Consider the following 27,644-nt stretch of genomic DNA (forward strand, 5'->3'; position numbering starts at 1 on the left):
CCAAGAGTTTGATATCAGACCATTTGTTACATGAATAAGCCACTTTGATTTGTCTTGCCTTCCAGGTCACTCACTTGGTCATTTAGTAAATATATATTATTTTCTGAAACTACTTAATGTACATGGTACATGGTTTCCCGCGTGGCGCAGTGGTCTAAGGCACTGCATCTCAGTGCAAGAGGCAGTGTATGGTTCGAATCCAGGCTGCATCACATCTGGCCGTGATTGGGAGTCCCATTGGGCGGTGCACAATTGACCCAGCATCGTCTGGGTTTACCCGGGGTAGGCCGTCATTGCAAAAAATAATTTGTTCTTAACTTACTTGTCTAGTTAAATAAATGTTATATATATTTAACCCCACCTCATTGTTATTAAATTATTAGAGCTACACAAAATGTTTTTGCACCCACCATGCGTCATGTCCGCAATGGTCACGTGAGGTGAAATGTGTATTTGTGAGCACTCAGTTTGTTAGACTTAACGAATATCCATTTCGGATCGAAACGTTGTCAATATAGCAGTGAATTGGGAGCTTTAACAGTATTCTTTATTAGCCCAGCAACTATGTTTTTAAGGATGTGCGTATGATCACAAAATGTGCCTCCAGCTTCTAACCTTTACTCAAACCAGCCCCAGTTCACTTAAACCCAAACAATTCATTTGAAATAAACATTTTGCCTGTAGCCCGTTGACAGAGACAGAAATTGAAACTGATGGGGAAGTCTGCGCTGTGCATGTGTTTGGGGATTTTATCTGACCAGGGGTGCAGTTCTCTGGCCCAGGATGAACCGTTTTACATCGCTTTTCTGTAAAATGCTGGAAAAACAACAAACCCAACAGCTAGAAAGTAATCTCTCTAACTGTTCTTATGTTCTTCAAATTCCACTGCAATGACAAAGTAAACCCTCATCCAGAACACTACAGCATTACTCGAGACGGTTCTCTCAGGGCGATGCGATTTATAAGTGATCCCAGCTCCACTGCCGTTGTGCCCTTGAACAAGGCACTTAACCCCAAAATTGCTCCAAAGGCACTGCACCACTGTTTACCCGGTGCCACGTTGGTGTGCGTCTGCGGGGTTAGGAAAGGCAGAGGACGAATTTCCGTTTCTAACCAAATGGAAAATAAAGTACACTATTCAATTACACATGCAGGAAAACTAATTAGGTTTGCTTTCCTATTGTTTCTCAGTTGTTGTTCATTTTAAATAATTTCACAATACCTCTGATTTACAGTTCAAGGCTTTCGAAAATAGCACAGGAAATAAAGGGTTAACAGCAAATTGTGTCCAGTGGTTCGGACTGCGATGTTCTGAATCGAGCAGATGACAGTGGTAGAGAGCGGCAGGAAATACGCGCTCTTGTACAGATGCCTCGCGGGAATGAACATAATTCGTCCATTTACAGTAGTCAATTCCGGATGCCAGTCTGAAAATGAATTAAGGTGAATGTTTCAAAAGAAAGCTGTTATGTCTGTTACAAGGGTCATATTTGTCATAGCTTGGACAGTGATAGTCGTTTGAGAAGTAACCGAATGACAGCTACAAAGCGAAGAGCTCACAGTGGCTTATATTAGATTTCCCTCACGGTGGCCGTATCTGTAAACTGTTAGTGTTGCTAAGCAATAGTGCTTGGAACCGTCTCTTCTTCTGGTCCTTTTGCACCACCTGGAAAGGTAGGTTAATGCACAGAGCCCAATAAAAGTTTCACAGATTTTAGCCTACTCTTTCCTTATTGATTTGTTATTAAGTTATTTTGTTGCAAGGAACATCACCCAGTCTGGGTATAGTGGAAATATTGTAGCGAACTCAAAGCAAAATGCATGAGGTTTGTTCAATGAGGAGCAAAATTATATCTAATTTAGATTTTATTTTCAGTGCACCTTGCATAATTTATTGTTTTTGGATAACATATATGCTACATTGAATGACCCACAGTGGGGTATTATTGATCCAATTTATGTAGTATTGGCAAGAGCAGCCCTGTATTGTGAGGGCTGCATAGGAGCAGGGCATGTCTTTCACCCCAGTGCTCTTTGGCTGTATCTGCTTTTCCTGTTGAAACTTACCCACACACCAGTGGGTCACCTGTATTTTATGTTAATGTAGGCTGTAGTGTAATTTGTTGAAGACACACATCAGTTATTTTTTTACTTATCCTGTTGAAATACAATATTCCAATTATAAATACGTTACTGTACTTAAGGGTAAAAAATATAGTATTACACAAAATAGTTTGTTTTTTTAGACATAACTCCCAACTACAAGGATTAGGCCATTCAAGGAGTTGGTCTGATGTGATGTCAACATGCCTGGCTTGCAGGAACAATAGAGGAGCATTAGAGGACAAAAGAGACCTGGACCACCTTTTGAGATATGCCTTTTGTTAAGTAAATTAGGAGATACATTAGGTGAAAAGCAGGCTGGAGAAGTACTTTAAGACATGGGGTGAGCAGAATCAACAACCTCTGCATCATTCAAAACAGTTGCTTTGTGAGAAGGTGTTAAAGTTCACCGTTTTCTATTATGTAAATGCTGGCTTAAGTACCCATTTTTCTTTTACTAGGCAAGTTTGATTTTCAATGACAGCCTAGGAACAGTGGGTTAACTGCCTTGTTCAGGGGCAGAATGACATATTTTGACTTTGTCAGCTCAGGGATTTGATCTTGCAACCTTTCAGTTACTAGTCCAACGCTCTAACCACTAGGCTACCCTGCCGCACCATAACCTGGGCTTGGCCCCAAATCAGGGCAGGTCCGCCGGGGCCATGGCACAGTGAGACGCGGGTGCCGGTCCACGTAGATGGAAACAGAAAAGTCTTGAGTCTTTTGGGTAAAACACCAGGGTAAATCCACAGTGGAAACTCGGCAATAGTGAGTGTTTGAGGAGAACAAGTGCTCACCATTTGACACAGATGAGTGCTCCTTTCATTGGTGTGGAGTGGGTGAGATGCCAGGGATTAAAGATAGCTGATGTTCACAGAAGGGCGTTCACAGTAGTCTGGCTTGACCTTGCAACTACTGTTTGTTTTCACAGTGTCTGAGTTACCTGGGAAAACAGTGCTGAGCAAACACAAGGATGATTACCACCACCACAGTTACATGCATGGAGAAGACAGTCCAGGCCAGGAACGGAACAAACCCATAGGCATAGATCCTAATGCTTACTGAGATAAGGTGCCGTAGTGTCCTGTCCTGAGGCTCAGTCAGCTGCTGAGGTTAAGCATCAATGAATGCCACCTCAGGCCTTTGATACAGAGAAATTCCATGATCCATCTCCTGTCGTCTGTGAGAGGCTGAAATCATTAGATTTCCCTGTGCCGCCGTGAGGCCAGGCAGTAGGGAAAATGATGAGTAAGAATGACGGAGAAAAGTGAACTGTCACCCTGTAAATCCCTCAGCCTGGAAACATACTGGGAAAACCGCCTTAGTTGTTCATTCAAAGAATTGGGACATTTCTATTTTCTCTCTCATTTCAGCATTTTGCATTTTAAATGACAGTTTAAGTCACAGAGCCCTTTGGACTTTTCTGCTGCTGTGTCTGAAGGATGCCCTACTGGGATCGGAGTTCAAGCTGGGGGTGTAATTGAAAACGGAATGCTTTTGAGGCCAAGCCATGTTCATTGTATTTTAGTTTACCCACCCCCTTATCTCAGCTGTGAAGAGGGACGATTCTCTTATAAGTTACCCGAAACCACAGAGACAGTGGTGGGGAAAAAGGGTGGGATAGAGTGAAAGGAGGAAAAGGAGGGGTGAGAGGAACAGTGAGCAGAGTGTGAGGTAGAGAGCGTACACAAAACCCAGACACTGGGTGACTCCTGTAACCAAGGACGAAGGTAGCAACGCATCACAACGCCACTCTCGCCCACTGGACATTCTAAAGAAAGGAGAAGCGAACACTCAGACTCAGATAGTCAGCAGTCTCCCATTATTCAGTCCTGAGCCCCTGGGGTTGGAGTGGCTGCCCTGGAGGGCTGAAGTCTTGACACATCCAGAGTGGACTGCACGGAACACAAGCCTGATGTGGGTGGATTGAGTTCGATCCTCTTTCAGAGTTGACTGTTTCAGTGGTATAATTGTATTTCTTTCCTCTACTGGCCCATATTTGCATCTGTTTGACCAGCGAGGTCTGGACTGAGAGGGTTGTTCAGTTAGTGGGTGTCAAGGTGGAGCAGGAGGAGGCGTGGAGGAGTAACTCAAGGCAGTAAGGAGAAAGGTACAGACCATGGGCAAATCAAACAGCAAGCTCAAGCAGGAGGTGGTGGAGGAACTGACCAGGAAGACCTACTGTGAGTAGCCTTCTTGCTTTTTTCTGTTCTCTCTTTTCAACGGGACTGATCAGACATGGATTGTAAAAAATGCTAATATGTTTGTATTTGTGGGGATCACAAAATCATTGTAACATGCAGTAACTAACTAATCCTATTTAGGCTAATACCCATAACAGCACTATAATCGCAGTGACCCAAGACGAAGTATAATCGTTATCATTTTAAGATGAGCAACAGTGAATAGAAATAGTACTAAATGTGTGCCTCATATGAACTGGTTTGCGTGTAGCCTGTGTAAGACATCTTCGCCTCTGTTTCTCTTAATCCTCAGAATCAACAGCACAAATTAAATGTCAGCTCCACGGTGGATATAGCCTTCATATTTTTGCATAAATACTCATATGGCGTCACAAATTGTGATTAGTTTAGGTCTGGAAGTGGTTCTAATCAGCATCTTTTGAAACACTCCACTGGGAAGGAGAGGTCTTTGAAAATGCTGATGGGGGTTAAGACTTTGGATCAGCAATCACACTGGTGTTTTGCCAAAGATAGCAAATATGGGCTTGCTGGAGCCTTCATACATTTCCATAAGTATGCACATTTAGGCAAAGTGTTTTAAAAGGTCTTTAAGTAGCAGGCGAAATACCAATATTTTCATTGTTGGCAATACATCACTTAACCTGTGAAAGCAAAGTAGACTAGAGGCATTTGCAGAAATAACAAGATAATCAAAATTATGTTATTTAGGCCTAAACTCTCTAATCACAGAATCCATATAAGCCAAGCCATCCATTGCGCATAAAAACAATTATATTTTGTTGCTTTAGTACTTAACAGACTATTCAAATGTGTTGCCCTCACTGTATCTAGTCTAATGGATGGCTAGCCTGTAGCATAGCATGCCAGGTGTTGGGTGGGAGTTGACAGCCTATGGCTGCCTAATGACAGTGTTTTTCACGCGGTGGACTTCACCGCACCACAACCAGGGAAGGCTGCTGTGACAGGAAATTGCAGGGGTGAGGAAGATTGGGCTTCGTGCTGGGATGGGCTATTTGCTGCTGTCCTTTAGTCAGCTCTCCTTCCTGTGTTTTTTTTTTTTCTCTCTCTCTCTCTCTCTCTCTCTCTCTCTCTCTCTCTCTCTCTCTCTCTCTCTCTCTCTCTCTCTCACTCTACATCCCCTGATTGCCCTCTTTGAGCAAGGAATGAACTAGTATAATTAGGATCTTATCTGCTTAGCTTTGCTCAGAGGGGCACCAGTCTTTTCTCCCAGCATGCCCACTCCCACTCCCACTCCCTTACCCTGCTCTTGTCTAACTTAGACCCCTTATCATTTCTCTCCTCATTATGTCTCCTTCCCTCCTCTTTCTGGATCCTCTTCTCCCTATCCTGTTGAGAAGCTTAAATATCCTTCCTCTGACTTATAGCATTTACATACATTTGAGTCATTTCGCAGACACTCTTATCCAGAGCGACTTACAGTTAGTGCATTCGTCTTAAGATAGCTAGGTGGGTCAACCACATATCACAGTCATAGTAAGTACATTTTTCTTCAATAAATAGCTATCAGCAATGTCAGAGCTAGGAAGGGGGAAAAAAATCAAGTGTGAATGTTGGTTCACAAAATTCTTCTATTTTTTTTTTGGGGGGGGGGGGGGGGTGATGCGGGGGGAAGTGCAGTGGGATTATTTAAGATACTCTTTGAAGAGGTAGGGTTTCAGATGTTTTCAGAAAATGGGCAGGGACTTTCTTCCTTTCCCATAGGAAGATGTTTTCAGTGATACATTTTGAGCTCAGGATGTTGTAGGCCTGCTTTCAGTGCCATAATAAAATATTAAAAGAAGCTGGCTTACCCTCCTATCCTGTCCAAGGCACACACCCAACTTAGAGGAGGAGCACCGTCTGTGCATTAGCTAAATTTAGGGATGCAGTTCTGTAGATTTTTTAAAAATGTTGCATCCAAAGTATTTTGACAGCCAGTCAAGTAAATCTCATGAGCAACTTTTTTACTCTTATTGCCAACCTCAGTTTGATCCAATGCCAAATTTGAGACATTCTCTTTTGATACTTCAAAGTAATTTTGATTTGATTTTATTTCAGCTTTATTTAGCCAGGTAGGCCAGTTGAGAACAAGTTCTCATTTACAACTGCGACTTGGCCAAGATAAAACAAAGCAGTGCGACAACAACAACAACACAGAGTTACACATAAACAAACATACAGTCAATAAAACAATAGACAAATCTATGTACAGTGTGTGCAAATGTGGAAGAGTAGGGAGGTAAGGCAATAAATAGGCCATGGAGGTGAAAATAATTACAATTTAGCATTAACACTGGAGTGATGGATGTGCAGATGATGATGTGCAAGTAGAGATACTGGGGTGCAAAGGAGCAAGAGGGTAAGTAATAATATGGGGATGAGGTAGTTGGGCGTGCTATTTACAGATTGGCTGTGTACAGGTACAGTGATCGGTAAGCTGCTCTGACAGCTGATGCTTAACGTTAGAGAAGGAGATATAAGACTCCAGCTTCAGAGATGTTTGCAATTCGTTCCAGTCATTGGCAGCAGAGAACTGGAGGAAAGGCAGCCAAAGGAAGTGTTGGCTTTGGGGATGACCAGTGAAATATACCTGCTGTAGCGCGTGCTACGTGTGGATATTGCTATGGTGACCAGTGAGCTGAGATAAGGCGGGGCTTTACCTAGCAAAGACTTATAGATGACCTTGAGCCAGTGGATTTGGCGGCAAATATGTAGTGAGGGCTAGCCAACGAGAGCATACAGGTCGCAGTGGTGGTTAGTATATGGGGCTTTGGTGACAAAACGGATGGCACTGTGATAGACTACATCCAGTTTGCTGAGTAGAGTGTTGGAGGCTATTTTGTAAATGACATCGTTGACGTCAAGGATCGGTAGGATAGTCAGTTTTACGAGGGTATGTTTGGCAGCATGAGTGAAGGAGGCTTTGTTGTGAAATAGGAAGCAGATTCTAGATTTAATTTTGGAATGGAGATGCTTAATGTTAGTCTGGAAGGAGAGTTTACAGTCTAACCAGACACCTAAGGATTTGTAGTTGTCCACATATTCTAAGTCAGAACCGTCCAGTAGTGATGCTAGTCGGGCAGGAGGGTGCGGGCAGCAATCGGTTGAAGCGCATGCATTTAGTTTTACTAGCATTTAAAAGCCGTTGGAGGCCACAGAACGAGTGTTGTATGGCGTTGAAGCTCGTTTGGAGGCCTATCTATAATGATACCAGTCTTACAGGTTTGGTTGTGCAGGACAGAAAGCAGAGAGGCCTCCTGTGCTTGGCTTCTGTCAGTATTAGCTATTGCAATTTGCCACTGTAACAAGCATTTTCTATATCATGTTATGCCTAAAGGCATAGTATACCCATCTTTTAATATAGGGGGCCACAGTTTAGCCTACTGTACCTAAAACTGAACACGCCTAAATGGTTTTCCAAATGACTGGTCTGATATCATGTGGAAAGAGCAAGCCCAGTCAAATGACTGGTCTGATATTATGTGGAAAGAGCAAGCCCTGTCAAATGACTGGTCTGATATCATGTGGAAAGAGCAAGCCCTGTCAAATGACTGGTCTGATATTATGTGGAAAGAGCAAGCCCTGTCAAATGACTTGAGGATGTAATAGGTGTTTTTGTTAGCCGTCAGCTCAGGGGTTGATACTGACAGAGTGCAAGCTGGATGTGTGTGAGCAGGCCCTGCAGGGCACAGGGAGCTGAGCTGCTAGCCCTGGCCTCACTGCTTTCCTCCCTCCTTATAGGCTGATTATATTACTGCCCATTGTCTTTGACTGACTTCCATAATAAAACTTGATTGAATCGCAGGCATGGTGAATTGCCTCAATTATTTGACGCCATTGACTTTTGAGGCCATTTTAATGGTAGCTTGGCTGGCCTGACAGTCATAAGATTGACTCTGTCATTTCTGAATGTGTCACATGAGGATTCCCTGTGAATCGCTGAGCAAAGCAAAGTGAAGCAGGGATGAACATGTCTCTATACTGCACTTATTCTAACTGCACCAGTCAGTCACCATACAGTACGTGATTAAATAACACCAATATTGTAACCAGTCTGTTGGAGATAATTAATAGCCTGGCTTATGGCTGCGACCATAATAACAGTTACATTTTTTTTCCCTTGCTTGCAATATGCCTGTAAGCTGTCACTACATAATATGGAAGATCTAGTGACCACTGCTCTCAGAACAGGTGCGTTGACCAAAATGTAATAGAATTCCAGAATCCTATTAAGGTTACATAGCTGGTCCACACTCCAAAAAAAAAGATTCAAGGTTTCTTTTTAGTATTTATTTCACGGTAGATAGACAAACATTTTGGCCTAAGCTTTCGTCTGTGTCATCAGCGTCTCCTCTGAAGGTGTGCTTCTTTATTGTGAACTTGTTTAGGGAGACGAGCGACAGGTGCGTTCGCGTGTGCGCTCCTGGAACATACTCACACGTCAATAATGCATCTCAAATATACTATATAATACACATTAATTAAATTAATACTAAATACTAACCTTTAATCTCTTTTTTTGAGAACGCACCAGCTACTACAAAATATAGAGCACTGAACAAGGTCTAGACCTAGGTTTTGTCTTGTACTAAATATATAGTCTTCAATCTATGGTATATCTTGTATCTCACCATTATCAGGATGCGGCCATTCTTTCTGTAATGGACACAATGACGCAGCTCTGACTCATAGACAGTGTCTGGATGTTAGAATTAATGATGATTTTTCTCTCATGCTGGTTGAAGGCTCTCCAAATTCCTCCCAAAAGAAATGCTTTCCTAATCTCTGGACTCTGCTGAGACTCATTTCCTGTTCTTTTACACTGGATACACACTTATTTCTGAAAGCCTGGCACACACAGGCCTAGGATATAGCCCCAGCTTCACTGACGTAGGCTTTAACATAGTATTACAGTCAGGAATGTCTGTAACATTGTCAAAGTCACTAATCTACCTAAATAAAGTACCTTGCTAACAAGGAAAGAGCCATTGAAAACAACACTGCACCAGGCACTGTATAAATAGCCTACCATTTGCTGCACATACAGCGAGATGCTAATAAAGTGTTTTATTTGAACTGCTTAGCATTGAAATGGCACGGTCTAGGTTGCTGTTAATGAAAGAGGTAAATAAAGAGTTTATATTTTGGCCTTTAAAATGAGGCATTCTTTTCCCAAAGGATATTTGATTGAGCGTGTAGGAGGAAAGGCTGACACCTACTCTTGTTTATTTCATCATCCCTCTCCCTTTCCACTGGGAACTCACATTCAGGCAGTCACTGACATGGGCTAAATACTTGAATACAGGTATTCCTGGACATGACCTTTGCATGCACTGAGGTTGGAGGGGTAGCAATATCTGAGCTGTGTCCTTAAAAACGTGCGCCAAAGTGCCAAAATTGAAGACCAACCGAAAGCTGGTCTTAGCGTTAAGGTGGTTGGTTATGACATGGATTCTGACAAAGGAAGCACAGCCTATCCAGCCGTGTCACACAGTGCCCATATGCACATGGAAATAGAGAGATGTGCTTTTTGTGCCCGTAAACCTCATATTTAATTTAATTTGATTAAAAACCAAGCATATCCCCTCCTCTCAATGAAGGCTGTTTTTAAGTCCTGCCCAATGCATTCGCCAAGTGGTCAAAAATATTGATAAAAGATTTGTCTCTAGACCTCTTTGAAAAAAAATCACCAGAACTTTATTAAAAGATCAAGAGCAAAACAGTGAGGGGACATCCCCATTTTATCTATGGCTTTACATTATTTTATCCAGCGCCTGTTATTATCTTGGATTAGCGTAAAAAAAAACGTAATGTACTGTAGGCTATATGCCCATCATGGAACGAGACATGAGATAAATCGGGTTACACTTGTATTTGGAAACATTTCAGTTATTTTCCTGTAACATTTGCTTGTTTTCCGTTTCGTTTCATTAAAATACAAGTCCTTAGTAAGCTACCCTCACCTTACTTTAAGGAAAGCGGGTTCAACAGCAATGCATCTGGGGTCTTTCTTATACTGGCCATGCATTCACCAAGTAGCTTAGATCCATAAAAGCTTTCTAAATGGTCATCTACTCATGCAGTACTCACAATTCACATAGGCATACCTGCAGTGCATACTCCATGCGGCTTGTATCCATCCCCATTCCCAAAGAGCGCCTCTCATTTGGTTACCAAAGACGCTCTCCTCCAAACGTATTTCAATTATTCAGTCCTGCAATTCAGTATCAACATCAGGCCTAGGCTACACTATATATACAAAATGTATAAGTTATACATGAATAACTTTGAAAAAATGTATTCATATATAGTTTCATTGTTTATATCTGTGTCCATATTGTCCATGTGTTTCCAGTGGATAGACCATGTGGTTCAAGAGAAAATAGCATAATTAATTTAAACCGCATCTAATCAACAATGGCATTATTTTCAATTGGGGTGGCAGGGTAGCCTAGTGGTTAGAGCGTTGGACCAGTAACTGGAAGGTTGCACGTTTAAACCCCCGAGCTGACAAGGTACAAATCTGTCGTTCTGCCCCTGAACAGGCAGTTAACCCACTGTTCCTAGGCCGTCATTGAAAATAGGAATTTGTTCTTAACTGACTTGCCTAGTTAAATAAAGGTTAAACATTTTTTTTTAAATTAGCTCTGCAACTGTTCTATTGACTTTTTTCACAACTGCCAGAAGTTTGGCGCTTCACAACAAATACATATTCACATAGTAAAATAAATAAACGTGTGTAAAATAAATATAATGTTGAAACCCTCATATTAAACAATGGTATTCACTAAATTGATGGTTTATTTTTAGGACAAAGTTTTACAGCTTCGTCTTTATACATTACATACACTACATGGACAAAAGTAAGTGGACACCCCTTAAAATGATTGGATTTGGCTATTTCAGCCACTCCCATTGCTGACAGGTGTATAAAATCGAGCACACAGCCATGCAATCGCCATAGACAAACATTGGCAGTAGAATGGCCTTACTGAAGAGCTCAGTGACTTTCAACGTGGCACCGTGATAGGATGCCACCTGTCCATCAAGTCAGTTCATCAAATCTCTGCCCTGCTAGAGCTGCCCCGGTCAACTGTAAGGGCTGTTATTGTGAAGTGGAAACGTCTAAGAGCAACAAGGGCTCAGCCGCGAAGTGATAGGCCACACAAGCTCACAGAACAGGACTGCCGAGTGCTGAAGCGCGTAGCATGTAGAAATCGTCTGTTCTCGATTGTAACACTCACAACCGAGTTCCAAACTGCCTCTGGCAGCAACATCAGCACAAGAACTGTTCATCAGGAGCTTTATGAAATGGGTTTCCATTGCCAATCAGCCTCACACAAGCCTAAGATCACCATGGAGCAGTGGAAATGCTTTCTCTGGAGTGATGAATCACTCTTCACCATCTGGCAGTACGACGGAAGAATCTGGGTTTGGCGTACGCCAAACTCTACCTGCCCGAATGCATAGTGCCATCTGTAAAGTTTGATGGAGGAGGAATAATGGTCTAGGGCTGTTTTTCATGGTTCGGGCTTTGAGATGAATTGGAACGCCTAATCTCCAAACTTCAGTGCCCAACCTCAATAACGCTGTCGTGGTTGAATGAAAGTAAGTCCCCACAGCAACGTTCCAACATCTTTTGGGAAGCCTTCCCAGAAGAGTGGAGGCTGTTATAACAGCAAAGGGGGGACCAACTCCATATTAATGCCAATGATTTTGGAATGAGATGTTTAACTAGCAGGTGTCCACATACTTTTGGTTATGTAGTGTATATTTTGCTTATTGAGAACCTGCCTCTCAAAACCCAACCATTTTGCACTACCGCCAGCTATTGCGCTGATAATGAAGGCTGTGAAAATAGAAAAATATGTCTCATCCACCCCCCGACCAATAGCACTATCGCCAGTGCTTAGATTTACCATTGCATTAGTTTTGTTAAAATAGAGCCCTCACTGTGGGGCGGCAGGGTAGCCTAGTGGTTAGAGAGTTGGACTAGTAACCGGAAGGTTGCAAGTTCAAACCCCCGAGCTGACAAGGTACAAACAAATCTGTCGTTCTGCCCACTGCTCCTAGGCCGTCATTGAAAGTAAGAATTTGTTCTTTAACTGACTTGCCTAGTTAAATAAAAAAACTGTGTAAGGTTCAGGTAATACAATAGTTGTGACTATTCAAAACCATGAATTATTCCCTCCAAAGACTGAAAGATTCTATATATTAGCTTTTTTTTTTTATCTAACTAAGGTTATGGGGACTACAACATTAGAACACTCATTACCGAGGCAACAGTACCACACCACCATATCCATGTGTCAGTATGACCTGTGGCAGTGAGAACAGCCAAATCTAGCCCATGAACATCTAGTTCATTATGTTGTTTGTGGAGCCTTATTAAGAAGCATCCTGTCGGTTTAGAGAATACCCCATGTCTGTCCTGAGGCTATGAGCAGTGTGCGTTCAAAACGCCCTCACAGGTCTACCAGGTTACCTGCACAGCCATAGATTTTTCCGAAAGTATGTCTCATTGCTCAGATGGTGAAAATTGCTTTGGTTACTTTGGAGGCTGGATGGAGAACCACGAGGGAGTGGTTGATACTAACGCTGTTTGCGGGCATGATAACACGTCTTGCTCCCCAAGCCACTCACTTTCCTCCTGCTAACTTCTCTCTGTCTCTGTCTCTCTCTTTGTCTCTCTCTCTCCCTTTGTCTCTCTCTCTCCCTCTCTTCCTATGTCCATGAATCTGCTAAGTTGACCTTTGAATTATAATAACGTGGAAGTCCTTGGGAGCAATGTAGCAGATGAGTGAATTCCATAGCTTCAGGTGTGATGAATCATTCAGTTTGTAAACAGTACAAGTACTGAATTCCATTACACATTAAACAACAAAAGTACTGAATTGAATTACACATTAAACACCAAAGTACTGAATTCAATTATACATTAAACAACAAAAATAATTACACATTATTCCTCAGGGTGGTTGCAAATTGATAAGAAACCCAAAAGTGCTCAGTGCAATCATAATTTGATTATTTTTGTTACAGCCCAGTCCTATGCAGTCATGGGAATCTGTGATTTTCAACTGACAGTGGATTTGTCCAAGTCATCTAAATGGTCTGAGACATGGTACATAACTTTATTCCCTCTTGCTAAAAACTCTCCTTTTTTCTTCCAGTTACAGAGAAAGAGGTGCAACAGTGGTAAGTACATGTGATTTTCAATGACCCTCCAAATCTACCTTTTCTGCTCTACCCTTTTCTACCCCTCTCTTCTTCCAAAAACTCAAATTCTTCTAGTCTGCATTGGGCCTAGTCCTCAATTAGACTCTCAGAACTGTACCTGTCAATGTGGGTGAGTGACAGATTCACCAGCAACATGTGCTGTTTACTAAATTTGGCAGGTGTGTTCTGGTGTTAATGTCAGGTACTCCAGGGGCCATATGCCTTGCTGAATGGGTCCCATCTAAAGGCTGGCTGAAGCCTGCAGGCTCAGTCTGACTGGTCTGACTCTGGAATGCAGGTCTGCTGCTCCGTGGGCTGAGCCCAGTGACTGGGAGGTGAGCTGGCTGGGCTGGAGCTTCCTGAGCAGCAGCCAGACTGTGTCAAGAGTTGTTTACTCATGTCTGACTGATGCTCCAACTCTGCTCTGGTTATTAAGGCCTTTCTACAGAGTGCCGAGAGCATGCCTAACTTTATATAGCCCCTTGATTAAATCCTCAACTTGATAGTTCCCTGGCGCACGGATATTGCTTCTAAAGTGAAATCCATAGATGAAGTATTTAAGTAGGCTAAATTGTAGGGCTGGGAATTGCCAGGGACCTCAGGCTACGATATGATCACGATTTGGTTTGCAAAGGGAGGGTATATTACTGGAAACTTTAGAAGTTTACCAGTAAACGACCACAATTGTAGTAACTTTCAAGGATTTTATGTAATTTATCACAAAACATCTAGTGGCCCTTATGGGTACTTTGGATTATCACAGGTTTCTGTAATTATCTATGGCCCTCATGCAAAATACAGTATATAAAATAATAAAATAAGTAGCCACACTTTGCCTTGATGACAGCTTTTCCCACTCTTGGCATTCTCTCAACCAGCTTCATGGGGTTGTCACCTGGAATGCATTTCAATTTACCAAAGTTACCGGAAAAAAGCTGCCTTCAAGGCAAAGGGTGGCTACTTTGAAGAATCTCAAATATAAAGTATATTTGGATTTGTTTTAACACTTTTGTGGTTACTGTATGATGCCATATGTGTTATTTCATAGTTTTGATGTTTTCGCTAATACTCACTAAATGGTAAAAATAAAGAAAAACCCTTGAGTGAGTAGGTGTGCCCAAACTCTTGACTGGTACTGTATATATACATATAATATATATATATATATATATATATATATATATATAATGACGAAGCTGTAAAACATTGTCCTAAATATAAACCCTCAATTTAGTGAATAATCAAATCAAATTTTATTGGTCACATACACATCCTTTGCAGATGTTAATGTGAGTGTAGAGAAATGCGTGTGCTTCTAGTTCCGACAGAAATCTAAAGGTGTGAATGAGAATATGTACATGTAAATATATGGATGAGCAATGGCCGAAAGTGGCATTGTTTAAAGTGACTAGTGATCCTTTTATTAAAGTGGCCAGTGATTGGGTTTCAATGTAGGCAGCAGCCTCTCTGAGTTAGTGATTGCTGTTTAGCAGTCTGATGGCCTTGAGATAGAAGCCGTTTTTCAGTCTCTCGGTCCCAGCTTTGATGCACCTGTACTGACCTCGCCTTCTGGATGGTAGCAGTGTGAACAGGCAGTGGCTCGGGTGGTTATTGTCCGTGATTATCTTTTTGGCCTTCCTGTGACATCGGGTGCTGTAGGTGTCATGGAGGGCTGGTAGTTTGCTCCCGGTGATGCGTTGTGCAGACCGCACCACCCTCTGGAAAGCCTTGTGGTTAAGGGCAGTGCAGTTGCCGTACCAGGCTGTGATACAGCCCGACAGGATGCTCTCGATTGTGCATCTATAAAAGTTTGTCAGGGTTTTAGGTGAAAAGTAGGGCTGGGCAGTATACCGTATTTTATTATATATCGGAATTGATATAGGGACCGGTTTGGGTTTTTACATTACCTTCTATACCAGTATTTGAATGTTTGGTTTGTTAAAAGTGATACGCCATGTGTAATGTAAATTTGTATAGTTTACTTCACTAATCGAGTCATCTCTCTCACCGTGCCACTTTCCACACAGACCTAGACACGCCCCGTCACTCAAGGAGCACATTTGATGTTCCTCAACCACGAGACATTTGCATTCAGTCTGCATGGTCAATGCAGCACATGCAATAATGTTGATGACAACAATGCTGTTTTCACTATGCTTATTAATATAAATCCACTAGCGTTCTATAATGACACTATTAGTTTGTGTTTCTTACATTAGCAAACAGCTGTTTGTATTTTCTTAGCAAGTTGTCCTAAATCTTGAGATGCTAATTGTTAGCCACTAATAAATGTACTGAGTAAGAGCAAACATAGCTAGCTAAAACAACCTGATAATAGCAGCGAAGGTGTAGACCTAAATCAGCATGTTGTTTTTGCAACAGTATCTTCTAAATCAAAGAGGAATATGTAACCTACATGAAGTAGCCAAGAGAAAACAAGCAATGTAGTCAAAGCTAATAGGGTCCCCTAGGAAACACATAGTTCACTTTAGTTCCTTCCATGTCACAATAACAACTCCCTGGCATTTTAATTTGTTTTCATCTCAAACAACACATTATTCAAAGTGCCCACTTTATATTCTAACTATAACATTAGAATAGCCATTCTATTCCATGATTCCAACAGTTTTTCTCTAATTCGCAAGTCAAATCACAATTGCAACATTTGGTTAAAAATAAGTTGTCACGTGTGCTCCCTCTCCAGCCTCTAGGTCACCAGGCTGCTCCTTATGGCGCACACCTGTCACCATCGTTATGCGCATCAGCACATTATGACACATTATGACACTCACCTGGACTCCATCACCTCCTTGATTACCTGCCCTATATGTCACTCTCTTTGGTTCCTTCCTCAGGTGTCATTGCTTTTGTTTCATGTCTGTGTGCTGGTAGTGTTTCTTGTTTTATATTATGTTCTGTTTATGTTATTAAAACACTCACCCCTGGACATGCTTCCTGACTCTCAGTACAAATAGTTCCATTAATCCTAGATTATTTTTCCATATTGTGCAGCCTTATGTGGCAGTGTGGAAATTATCTCAATTGAGCAGTGGTGTAATAATACTTCCAAGTACTACTTAAGTTGTTTTTTGGTCTTTATACTTTACTATTTTTATTTTTTACACATTTTACTTCACTACATTCTTAAAGAAAATGCTGTACTTTTTACTCCATACATTTTCCCTGACACCTAAAAGTACTCGGTACATTTTGAATACTTAGCAGGACAGGAAAATGGTTCAATTCACGCACTTGTCAAGAGAACATCCCTGGTCATCTACTGCCTCTGATCTGGAGGACTCACTGAACAGAAATGCTTTGTTTGTAAATTATGTCTAAGTGTTGGAGTGTGCCCCTGGCTATCCGTAAATAAAAAGGTTTGCTTAATATAAGGAATTTGAAATTATTTGTACTTTTACTTTTGATACTTAAGTACATTTGATCAGTTACATATACTTTTGATACTTAAGTATATTTGAAACCAAATACTTTTAGACTTTTACTCAAGTAGTATTTTACTGGGTGACTTTCACTTTTACTTGAGAAATGTTCTATTAACGTATCTTTACTTTTACTCAAGTATGATCATTTGGTACTTTTTCCACCTCTGCAATTGAGTGCAGGAAAAGCAGAATTGATAAGTGCTGAAATGTGTTTTGGTTGAAATTGAATTGAACAGTATAAAATATTCAGAATTTAGGAAGACTCACTGAAATCACTTAGAATGTATGTGTTGCCACCCTAGGATCACTCATTAATCAAAAAGCAAATGTAGAACTTTTATTATTCAAAAACAAAAATACGGTCTAAATACCGTGATTTAATATTTTGGCCATATCGCCAGCCCTAGTGACAAGCCAAATTTCTTCAGCCTCCTGAGGTTGCGCCTTCTTCACCACACTGTCTGTGTGGGTGGACCATTTCAGTTTGTCTGTGATGTGTAGGAGGAGGAGCTTAACTTTCCACCTTCTCCACTGCTGTCCTGTCAATGTGGATAGGGGGGTGCTCCCTCTGCTGTTTCCTGAAGTCCACGATGATCTCCTTTGTTTAGTTGATGGTCAGTGAGAGGTTGTTTTCCTGACACCACACTCCGAGTGCCCTCACCTCCTCCATGTAGGCTGTCTCGTCGTTGTTGGTAATCAAGCCCACTACTGTTGTGTCGTCTGCAAACTTGATGATTGTGTTGGAGGCGTGCATGACCATGCAGTCGTGGGTGAACAGGAGGGGGCTAAGCACGCACCCTTGTGGGGCCCCAGTGTTGAGGGTCAGCGACGTGGAGATGTTGTTTCCTACCTTCACCACCTGGGGGCGGCCCGTCAAAGTCCTGGACCCAATTGCACACGGAGGGGTTGAGACCCAGGGCCTCCAGCTTGATGATGAGCTTGGAGTGTACTATGGTGTTGAATGCTGAGCTGTAGTCAATGAACAGCATTCTTACATAAGTATTCCTCTTGTCCAGTTGGGATAGGGCAGTGTGCAGTGTGATGTTGATTGCATCGTCTGTGGACCTGTTGGGGCGATAGGCAAACTGAATTGGGTCTAGGGTGGCCGGTATGGTGGAGGTGTTATGATCCTTGACTAGTCTCTCAAAGCACTTCATGATGGCAGAAGTGAGTGCTATGGGGCGGTAGTCATTTAGTTCAGTTATCTTTGCCTTCTTGGGTACAGGACAAAATGGTGGCCATCTTGAAGCATGTGACATATTTCCATGACTGATCAGAACTTGTTTTCTCATGCTCTCTCTTGTCTCTCTGCAGCAAACATATGGTGAACAATATGTTTGGAACATCAAATCGCAATTCATATAGAATCGTGAGAATCGCAATACATATCTTATCGGCACCTAAGTATTGTGATTAGGGTTGCAAAGTTACAGGTAATTTACGCACCCTACTGGGTCCTTATTCAACACTGCAAATGCTTCTGTTTTTATTCTTGTAGTAAATGAGTGGTGGAAAAGAGTTGAATACATCTCACCCCAGGCTAGATCTAGCCTAAACAATAAATTAGGATTTACAGTAACATAAACTCAGTAAAAAAAAAAGAAACATCCCATTTTCAGGACCCTGTCTTTCAAAGATAATTCCTAAAAATCCAAATAACTTCACAGATCTTCATTGTAAAGGGTTTAAACACTGTTTCCCATGCTTGTTCAATGAACCTTAAACAATTAATGAACATGCACCTGTGGAATGATCGTTAAGACACTAACAGCTTACAGATGGTAGGCAATTCAGGTCACAGTTATGAAAACTTAGGACACTAAAGAGGCCTTTCTACTGACTCTGGAAAAACACCAAAAGAAAGATGCCCAGGGTCCCTGCTCTTCTGCGTGAACGTGCCTTAGGCATGCTGCAAGGAGGCATGAGGACTGCAGATGTGGCCAGGGCAATAAATTGGAACATCCGTACTGTGAGACGCCTAAGACAGCGCTACAGGGAGACAGGATTGACATTTGATTGTCCTCACAGTGGCAGACAATGATGTGTAACAACACCTGCACAGGATCGGTACATCCGAACATCACACCTGCAGGACAGGTACAGGATGGTAACAACAACTGCCCGAGTTACACCAGGAACGCACAATCCCTCCATCAGTGTTCAGACTGTTCGCAATAGGCTGAGAGAGGCTGGACTGAGGGCTTGTAGGCTTGTTGTAAGGCAGGTCCTCACCAGACATCACCGGCAACAACGTCGCCTATGGGCACAAACCCACCGTTGCTGGACCAGACAGGACTGGCAAAAAGTGCTCTTCACTGACGAGTCGTGGTTTTGTCTCACCAGGGGTGATGGTTAGATTCACGTTTATCGTCAAAGGAATGAGCGTTACACCGAGGCCTGTACTCTGGAGCGGGATCGATTTGGATGTGGAGGGTCCGTCATGGTCTGGGTCGGTGTTCTGCCATGGCCAGCGAAGAGCCCGGATCTCAATCCCATTGAGCACATCTGGGACCTGTTGGATCGGGGGGTGAGGGCTAGGGCCATTCCCCTCAGAAATATCTGGGAACTTACAGGTGCCTTGGTGGAAGAGTGGGGGTAACATCTCACAGCAAGAACTGGCAAATCTGGTGCAGTCCATGAGGAGGAGATGCAGCTTACATGCAGATTGTTGAATCTTGTTATGTTCATACAAATATTTACACATGTTAAGTTTGCTGAAAATAAATGCAGTTGACAGTAACAGGACGTTTCTTTTTTTGCTGAGTTTATATCACGTGCCTATGCTGCCTTTCCCTATCGATCTCACATGCCAGGTCCTTAATGTTATTTCATGCCATTGTTTAATAGGAGGGTTTCAATATTATATGTTTTTTACACGCATTCATTTATTTTACTATGTGAATATGTCTTTGTTTTAAATGTTTTTGCGCCAAACTGCTGGCAGTTGTGAAAAAAGTCAATAGTTAATTGAAAATAATGCCATTGTTGATTAGATAATGTTTTCATTAATTTGGGTATTTTCTCTTGAACCATATGGGCTATCCACAAGAAAATCGTGGACAATATGGACACAGATATAAGAAAAATAATACATTTTTTAAAAGTTATTCAAGTATAAATGACCAAAGTTACCATATATTGCCATAGATGACCTGTTAATTACAAAAATTGCAAAGGTTTACTTTGGTAAATTACCAGTAACTTTGCAACCCTAATCACGATACTTGGGTGCCGATACAATATGTATTGCGATTCTCATGATTCTATATGTATTGCGAGTCGATTTTCCAAACATATTGCTCACCATATGTCTGCTGCAGAGAGACAAGAGATCGCATGAGAAAACAAGTTTTGATCAGTCAGGGAAACATGTTGGCTTACTATTTAAAATAAAATGGAGAACAACCTATAGGATTAAAAAATACCTGCGTTTTGGCGCAGGTACAGCTGACTAGTACCAGCTAACGCTACAACAGTAGCAAAAAATATATATTTCATGTATTTTTTCAATCAGTACTTGGGGTCAAATATCGGTATAAAATCATCCAACTGTAGTATTGCGATATATGTCAATGTATCGGTTTCCCCTTCCATCGCTAATAGATTTTGTAGTGCTACTGCATTTGAGGCTAAAGTTATTTTTTCACACATTGTCTTGGAGACAGATGAGTTCTGAAAATAGAATGACTTTTTCCTACAGTCAAGGATTGGTGCTATTGTAGAGGATGTGAGTATTTATAGGTACTCTTTGTCTTTGCATGCATGGCTTTCCCCCTCACAGTTTTTATTTTATTTGTATTTTTTTACCATTTGTAGCACACAGGGAATTGGGTCATGTCCTCTGCCATGTAACGCAATAAAACACAACCAACTAATCTCAAAGCAAAATGATGATGTAGCTGGCTGAGCCTACTGGATCCTTATTCCACACTGCAAATGCTTCTGTTTTTACTCTTGTAGTAAATGAGTGGTGGAAAAGAGTTGAATACATCTTACCCCAGGCTAGATCTAGCCTAAACAATAAATTAGGATTTACAGTAACCCATATCACGTGCCAATGCTGCCTTTCCCTGTTCGGCCTTGGCTTTGTGTCAAAACCTGATCCTGACTGTACTATAGGGAGAGGAGTCAGTGCCTCGTGTGCCAGCCAGTCAGTGTATTGATGCACTTGGCCCTCTCTGATAGGGCCAGTGAGCAAGGGCACATCCACACCCAGCAGCAGAATAAAGACAATGCTTGGCGGGCTTCCCTAGCACGGCGCTATAGAGCTGACCAGTCTCAGGGGCTGCCTGGATACACTGGGGCAGAATAACCCCTTGGCTGGGCACTGCAGCCAGCTGAGTGGCCCTCCCATACATTATTTCACGGAAACTTTGCATGACTCCCCACTTGAAGATCAGCCGCAATCATCATGTTTGAGTGTGAAGGATGAGAGAGTTTAAACAGGGGAAATGCCAGATGGTGTGTAATTAGTGGAGGAGCCACCGACAGACATGGAAGAATTAGCGGGGTTAGATAAATGCCGGTGCTGTACATTAAAAGTCTCCTCCGTATTGATTATATGCTAATATATTCAGGGGGAAATGTTAGTATGCTTAGTGCTCACCTGCAATCAATAACAGAGGGACAGAGCCAAGTATCCCTGTCAACTGGACAACAACAAGGGAAAATGGCTAAATATCATGGTGGATGGTTATGAGCAGTCCACAACACTGTCAGTCATGTTGGCTCGCTAATTGGGACATAATCGCACTGGCTATCTCTATGTGAATAAATACAATTATCCTGAATGGCCTGGGACCTAGTGTACCACATGGGGATGTGTGAAGCTCACTCCTCAGCCTGAAATGTCCCCACTTGCACCGCCGAATAGCTAACTTTTTGGTGGCGTCGACTGGTAAGAATCTCCGGGAGGGTGGTCACGTCTGCTAGCAAGGCAGAGATCCCATGGGTTGGAACCTCGGTATGAACCGAATCTGGAGGAAGCAGTACTCGCTAAACTGGCAACGTGACATCCGTTACACATGGTGCTGTGATTTGGATCTGATGTTGCACTCAGAACAACGCTGGGGTCGTTGTGGATTAAGTTTAGGGGATGAATCTATCACATGGGGATGTGTGAAGCTCACTCCTGAGCCTGAAGTGTCCCCACTTGCGTCGCTGAATAGCTAGCTTTTCGGCTGTGCCGACTGGTAAGAAGCAAAGCAGAGGTACTGGGTTCAAGCCTCGGTATACGCCGAATCAGGAGGAAGCGGTACTCGCTGAGCATGCAGCAGGGCATCCGTTACACTAGGCTAGACTATATGTGTCCATGCACAACTCCACATATGCTACTGAGTTAGCCAGAGCTACTTCAAACTAGAAAGAGCTGCTTCACATTTAGTTTAGTTAGATAGGGATCATCTTGCTTAATGTCCAATTAGTAGTCAATGGCTGCTAACCAACTGATAAAATCTAGAGAGCTTGCATGAACAGTTTTTTTGCATAAATTCCCCAATGAATCTACTGAAAAGATTAAGTTTTTACGGAGACAATGGGAAATTCACAAATGAGTCAGACGAAATCTATCGCACTTGAAATGGGTCATTTTGGGATTATGATGTGCTTTGTATTGCCTGCACACTGAACGGCAATTAGACTTGATTCCTCATTGTTCTTCGCTGGGTTTTCATTTCTCTGCATATCTCCACATCTGGATATGCAAATGGGAGGTTTATGGTCTTCTCTTCAAACTTTTCTCAGCATATTTTAAGATATTCCCTGTGTCTGTCTGTCCTATTCTAGGCCATGGAAGAGTGTGTTTTGTCTGTTGGGCAGATTAAAAGTATGAGTTTCAGAGTAAGGAGCCAAAGGAAGGACTGAATGAAGCCCAGGATCTGTCCTCTCCTTTTCCCTCCCTGCCTCTGTACATACCCATTAAAGGCTTGTTATTCCACTGATAACACTGTTTCTTTATTGAGTTGTACAATGAGACTGTCTATGTTTGATTGACTGGGAAATTACATATGAAACATGGTTCTGTATTTAACTATGATGTTATGTCTTTCTGGATGTATCATCTCCAGAGGCTAGAAGCTCACAGATTGATCTATCATTTATGCACATTAGCAGAAGGAGACAAGAAAGTAATTTGAATTAAACTCCCTCTGCCTCTTCATCGGTTTAGAGACATTGTCTTATCTGCTATCAAGACAAATAGCTTTGAGTTGAACATTTTGATACAGCATGCTGTTTTATACTAGATAAATGCTGATTGCATGTGAATAGCTGTATCTGAAGCATTGAACACATTTTCATATTATATTCAATAGGCATAATTGTATCCTTATCCTGTTAACCTTCTCTTGTGTTCTCTTTGCCTTCCCCTCTCATCATCATCATGTCCTGCAGGTACAAAGGCTTTATAAAGGACTGTCCAAGTGGTCAGCTGGATGCGGTGGGCTTTCAGAACATCTACAAGCAGTTCTTCCCTTTTGGTGACCCCACCAAGTTTGCTTCTTTTGTCTTCAACGTCTTTGATGAAAACAAGGTTCTTGATTGTTGATTCCTTCATTTGTTCCTCCACAAGTACATGTGCTTTTTATGTGGATTTTAATTACAATTTCAAAGTCACTGCAATCTTAGTAAACAAACAGTAACATATAGTACAAAGGTTGAGGGTGCTGTCTCTGGTTGGTACTGGTAGTGTCTAGTCATGTTACTGGTAGTGTCTGGTCATGGTACTGGTAGTGTCTGGTCATGGTACTGGTAGTGTCTGGTCATGGTACTGGTAGTGTCTAGTCATGTTACTGGTAGTGTCTGGTCATGGTACTGGTAGTGTCTGATCATGGTACTGGTAGTGTCTAGTACTGGTAGTGTCTGGTCATGGTACTGGTAGTGTCTAGTCATGGTACTGGTAGTGTCTAGTCATATTACTGGTAGTGTCTGGTCATGGTACTGGTATGGCTAGTCATGGTACTGGTAGTGTCTATTCATGTTACTGGTAGTGTCTGGTCATGGTACTGGTAGTGTCTGGTCATGGTACTGGTAGTGTCTGGTACTGGTAGTGTCTAGTCATGTTACTGGTAGTGTCTAGTCATGGTACTGGTAGTGTCTGGTCATGTTACTGGTAGTGTCTGGTCATGGTACTGGTAGTGTCTGGTACTGGTAGTGTCTAGTCATGTTACTAAGAGTGTCTATTGATGTTACTGGTAGTGTCTGGTCATGGTACTGGTAGTGTCTGGTCATGGTACTGATAGTGTCTGGTACTGGTAGTGTCTAATCATGGTACTGGTAGTGTCTAGTCATGGTACTGGTAGTGTCTGGTCATGTTACTGGTAGTGTCTAGTCATGGTACTGATAGTGTCTGGTACTGGTAGTGTCTGATCATGGTACTGGTAGTTTCTAGTCATGGTACTGGTAGTGGCTATTCATGTTACTGGTAGTGGCTATTCATGTTACTGGTAGTGTTTGGTCATGGTACTGGGAGTGTATGGTACTGGTAGTGTCTGGTCATGGTACTGGTAGTGTCTGGTCATGGTACTTGTAGTGTTTAGTCATGGTACTTGTAGTGTTTAGTCATGGTACTTGTAGTGTCTGTTCATGTTACTGGTTGTGTCTGGTCATGGTTCTGGTAGTGTCTGGTACTGGTAGTGTCTAGTCATGTTACTGATAGTGTCTGGTACTGGTAGTGTCTAATCATGGTACTGGTAGTGTCTAGTCATGGTACTGGTAGTGTCTGGTCATGGTACTGGTAGTGCCTGGTCATAGTACTGGTAGTGTCTGGTCATGGTACTGGTAGTGTCTGGTCATGGTACTGGTAGTGTCTGGTCATGGTACTGGTAGTGTCTAGTCATGGTACTGGTAGTGCCTGGTCATGGTACTGGTAATGTCTAGTCATGTTACTGGTAGTGTCGATTCATGGTACTGGTAGTGTCTAGTCATGGTACTGGTAGTGTCTGGTCATGGTACTGGTAGTGTCTGGTCATGGTACTTGTAGTGTCTAGTCATGTTACTGGTAGTGTCTAGTCATGGTACTGGTAGTGTTTGGTTATTGTGCTGGTAGTGTCTGGTCATGGTACTGGTAGTGTCTGGTCATGTTACTGGTAGTGTCTAGTCATGGTACTGGTAGTGTTTGGTTATTGTGCTGGTAGTGTCTGGTCATGGTACTGGTAGTGTCTGGTCATGGTACTGGTAGTGTCTGGTCATGGTACTGGTAATGTCTGGTACTGGTAGTGTCTGGTCATGGTACTGGTAGTGTCTGGTACTGGTAGTGTCTGGTCATGGTACTGGTAGTGTCTGGTCATGGTACTGGTAGTGTCTGGTCATGGTACTGGTAGTGTCTGGTCATGGTACTGGTAGTGTCTAGTACTGATAGTGCCTGGTCATGGTACTTGTAATGTTTAGTCATGGTACTGGTAGTGTCTGGTCATGGTACTGGTAGTGTCTGGTCATGGTACTGGTAGTGTCTAGTCATGGTAATGGTAGTGTCTAGTCATGTTACTGGTAGTGTCTGCTCATGGTACTGGTAGTGTCTAGTCATGGTAATGGTAGTGTCTAGTCATGTTACTGGTAGTTCCTGGTCATGGTGCTGGTAGTGTCTAGTCATGGTACTGGTTGTGCAGTGTAATGGTCTCTAATCAGAGGTGGAATCCGAGCACAGAAAGGAGTCCCTTCTGTGGGGCCAATCAGAGGTGAGACGGGTTGACAAAGCACAGGTTAGAGGTGCCTGAAAATGAAAGGGAAATGGACTATGTGTTGTTAAGAACAGCCCTTCCAGGCTGGCCGATGACCCCTGGCGGCCATAGCCTGTGGGTAATGGGTTTTGTGCCATGGAGATCACACACACACTGGTTCTGCTCTTTATTTATGTGCTTCATTTGTGCTAAGCACCCTGTAGTTAGAGAACACATTGGTCTTAATAGTGGGGTCAGACTATCTGAATATGAGCAGTGGGGAACTACTATCCTATCCAAGGTGTCAATTCTCAGGCTTTACTAGGAGCAGCTACTGTCACAGATATGCTGCTTTAGAGCATGAATAGCAAAATACTCTGCACTATTAAAGAATACATTAGTGCAAGTCTGGTACAGCTTCAAGAGAGCTGAATTTGCAGCCAGTCTGACCAGCCAGTCTGTCTTTGTTAGTGCTGCTTTATGACTCCATTTTATACTTGACCACTATCTCTTATTGGCAGACATTTCCATGTACTGCACAAATTGAACCCTTGCAGCAGTAAGCTGCAGGCCACCGATTTGCCCCCAATTTTTGGAAGGTAATTGGAAATTCTTCTGAGTGCTGTGACAGGATGCTGTGAGGGAATCCAAGAAAGCTGGAGCGAAATAAAACTGCCTGGAGAATGCTTTACCCTGTAGGACAGAGGGAGAAACCTGTGATGTCCATTTCAGATGTATAATCGATGTGAAAGCTGTGAAACTTATTTGGCTTTAATATACAATGTTTCTATGAGTGTGTAATAACTTTCAAAATATCGTACAGCACGCATCCATCTCGCTAATGACCAGCGATGACATGCTTTAGCCTCGGGGGAGAGCCAGGTGCAGTGCAGAAATAGCAGCGGACACGGAGCACAAGTCTGTCCCATTTTCAGCAATAGACCAAACAAAGTGTATTGGGGTGTTAGTGTGAAAGAAGATATTCATTGTCTCTCCCTCTGCCTCTCTCTCTATTATCCCCCCTCGCACTCTCTCTTTCTCTTGCTGCCTGACTATTCCCCCCTCTCTCGCTCTCTCACTCTGCCTGTCTGACTCCCCTATCCCTCGTTCTCTCTCTCTCTCTCTTGTTCTTTCTGTCATTGAATAGGATGGACGCATAGAGTTCTCTGAGTTCATCCAGGCCCTGTCGGTGACCTCTCGGGGGACGCTGGACGAGAAGCTCAGATGTAAGGAGAGATGACCCCTTCACATTATGCAGTGACCCCCAGATGCACTTTGACACTTCAGTGACAGGACCTGGCTCTTTGTGATCCTATTGTTATGCATGAACAAAACAAAGAGCTTAACAGGCTCACAGAAGACAACAAATAAGAGATAGTTAGACATGGTAACGCATTAAGCTAAATTATGTTGCCTACTGTGTGAGCCCTGGGTTTGGATATTTGGGGGAAATGGTTCTGACTATGCAGGGGTTCATTCCATTTCAAAACCCTCATCCTACTCCACTCCCCCACACACAGCCACTCATTTTCAATCTGATTGGCAAGCATACAATACATTAGTACAAAATAAAGGCTACATACACTCACCGATCCCCATCTGCACAATCTCAAAACAACTTTATTTACAGTCAGTACTGGGCATTCACCATTTTTTTTGCTGTCTTTACAGGGGCTTTCAAATTGTATGATCTTGATAACGATGGCTACATCACACGAGACGAGATGTTAAACATCGTAGATGCCATATATCTGATGGTGGTAAGTTATACAATGCTAAAATGTTCCAATGTCAAAGAGAAATGGTAGCATGCACATAGTGTTTTACATGTAACTAGACAAGTCAGTTAAGAACAAATTCTTACTTACAATGATGGCCTAGAAACATTGGGTTAACTGCCTTGTGTAGAACAACAGATTAAAAAAAAAACTTGTCAGCTTAGGGATTCGATCTAGCAACCTTTCGGTTACTGGCCCAACACTTTAACCACTAGGCTACTTGCCACCCCCACAAAATACATT

At 42.4% G+C, this 27,644-nt stretch overlaps 1 protein-coding gene across 2 annotated transcripts in view; it reads left to right on the forward strand.

The window, feature by feature from the left end:
* The first annotated feature begins 1,293 nt into the window (after positions 1 to 1,293).
* The window catches only part of LOC110525598 (neuronal calcium sensor 1), a 32,533-nt gene continuing 6,182 nt past the window's right edge, over positions 1,294 to 27,644 (forward strand). The window contains exons 1-6 of one of the 2 annotated variants that reach the window (XM_021605849.3): positions 1,294 to 1,443; positions 3,035 to 4,286; positions 13,481 to 13,505; positions 23,360 to 23,498; positions 26,771 to 26,849; positions 27,295 to 27,383. In XM_021605849.3, coding sequence (XP_021461524.1) covers positions 4,223 to 4,286; positions 13,481 to 13,505; positions 23,360 to 23,498; positions 26,771 to 26,849; positions 27,295 to 27,383 — 396 coding nt within the window. In that variant the 5' untranslated portion in view covers positions 1,294 to 1,443; positions 3,035 to 4,222. Of the gene's footprint in view, positions 1,675 to 3,034; positions 4,287 to 13,480; positions 13,506 to 23,359; positions 23,499 to 26,770; positions 26,850 to 27,294; positions 27,384 to 27,644 lie in introns of both variants that reach the window. The other variant, XM_021605848.3, reaches the window with a different exon arrangement.

Source organism: Oncorhynchus mykiss, chromosome 6 (assembly GCF_057628025.1).
Source record: "Oncorhynchus mykiss isolate SJ-2025 chromosome 6, ASM5762802v1, whole genome shotgun sequence".
Lineage (NCBI taxonomy): Eukaryota > Metazoa > Chordata > Actinopteri > Salmoniformes > Salmonidae > Oncorhynchus > Oncorhynchus mykiss.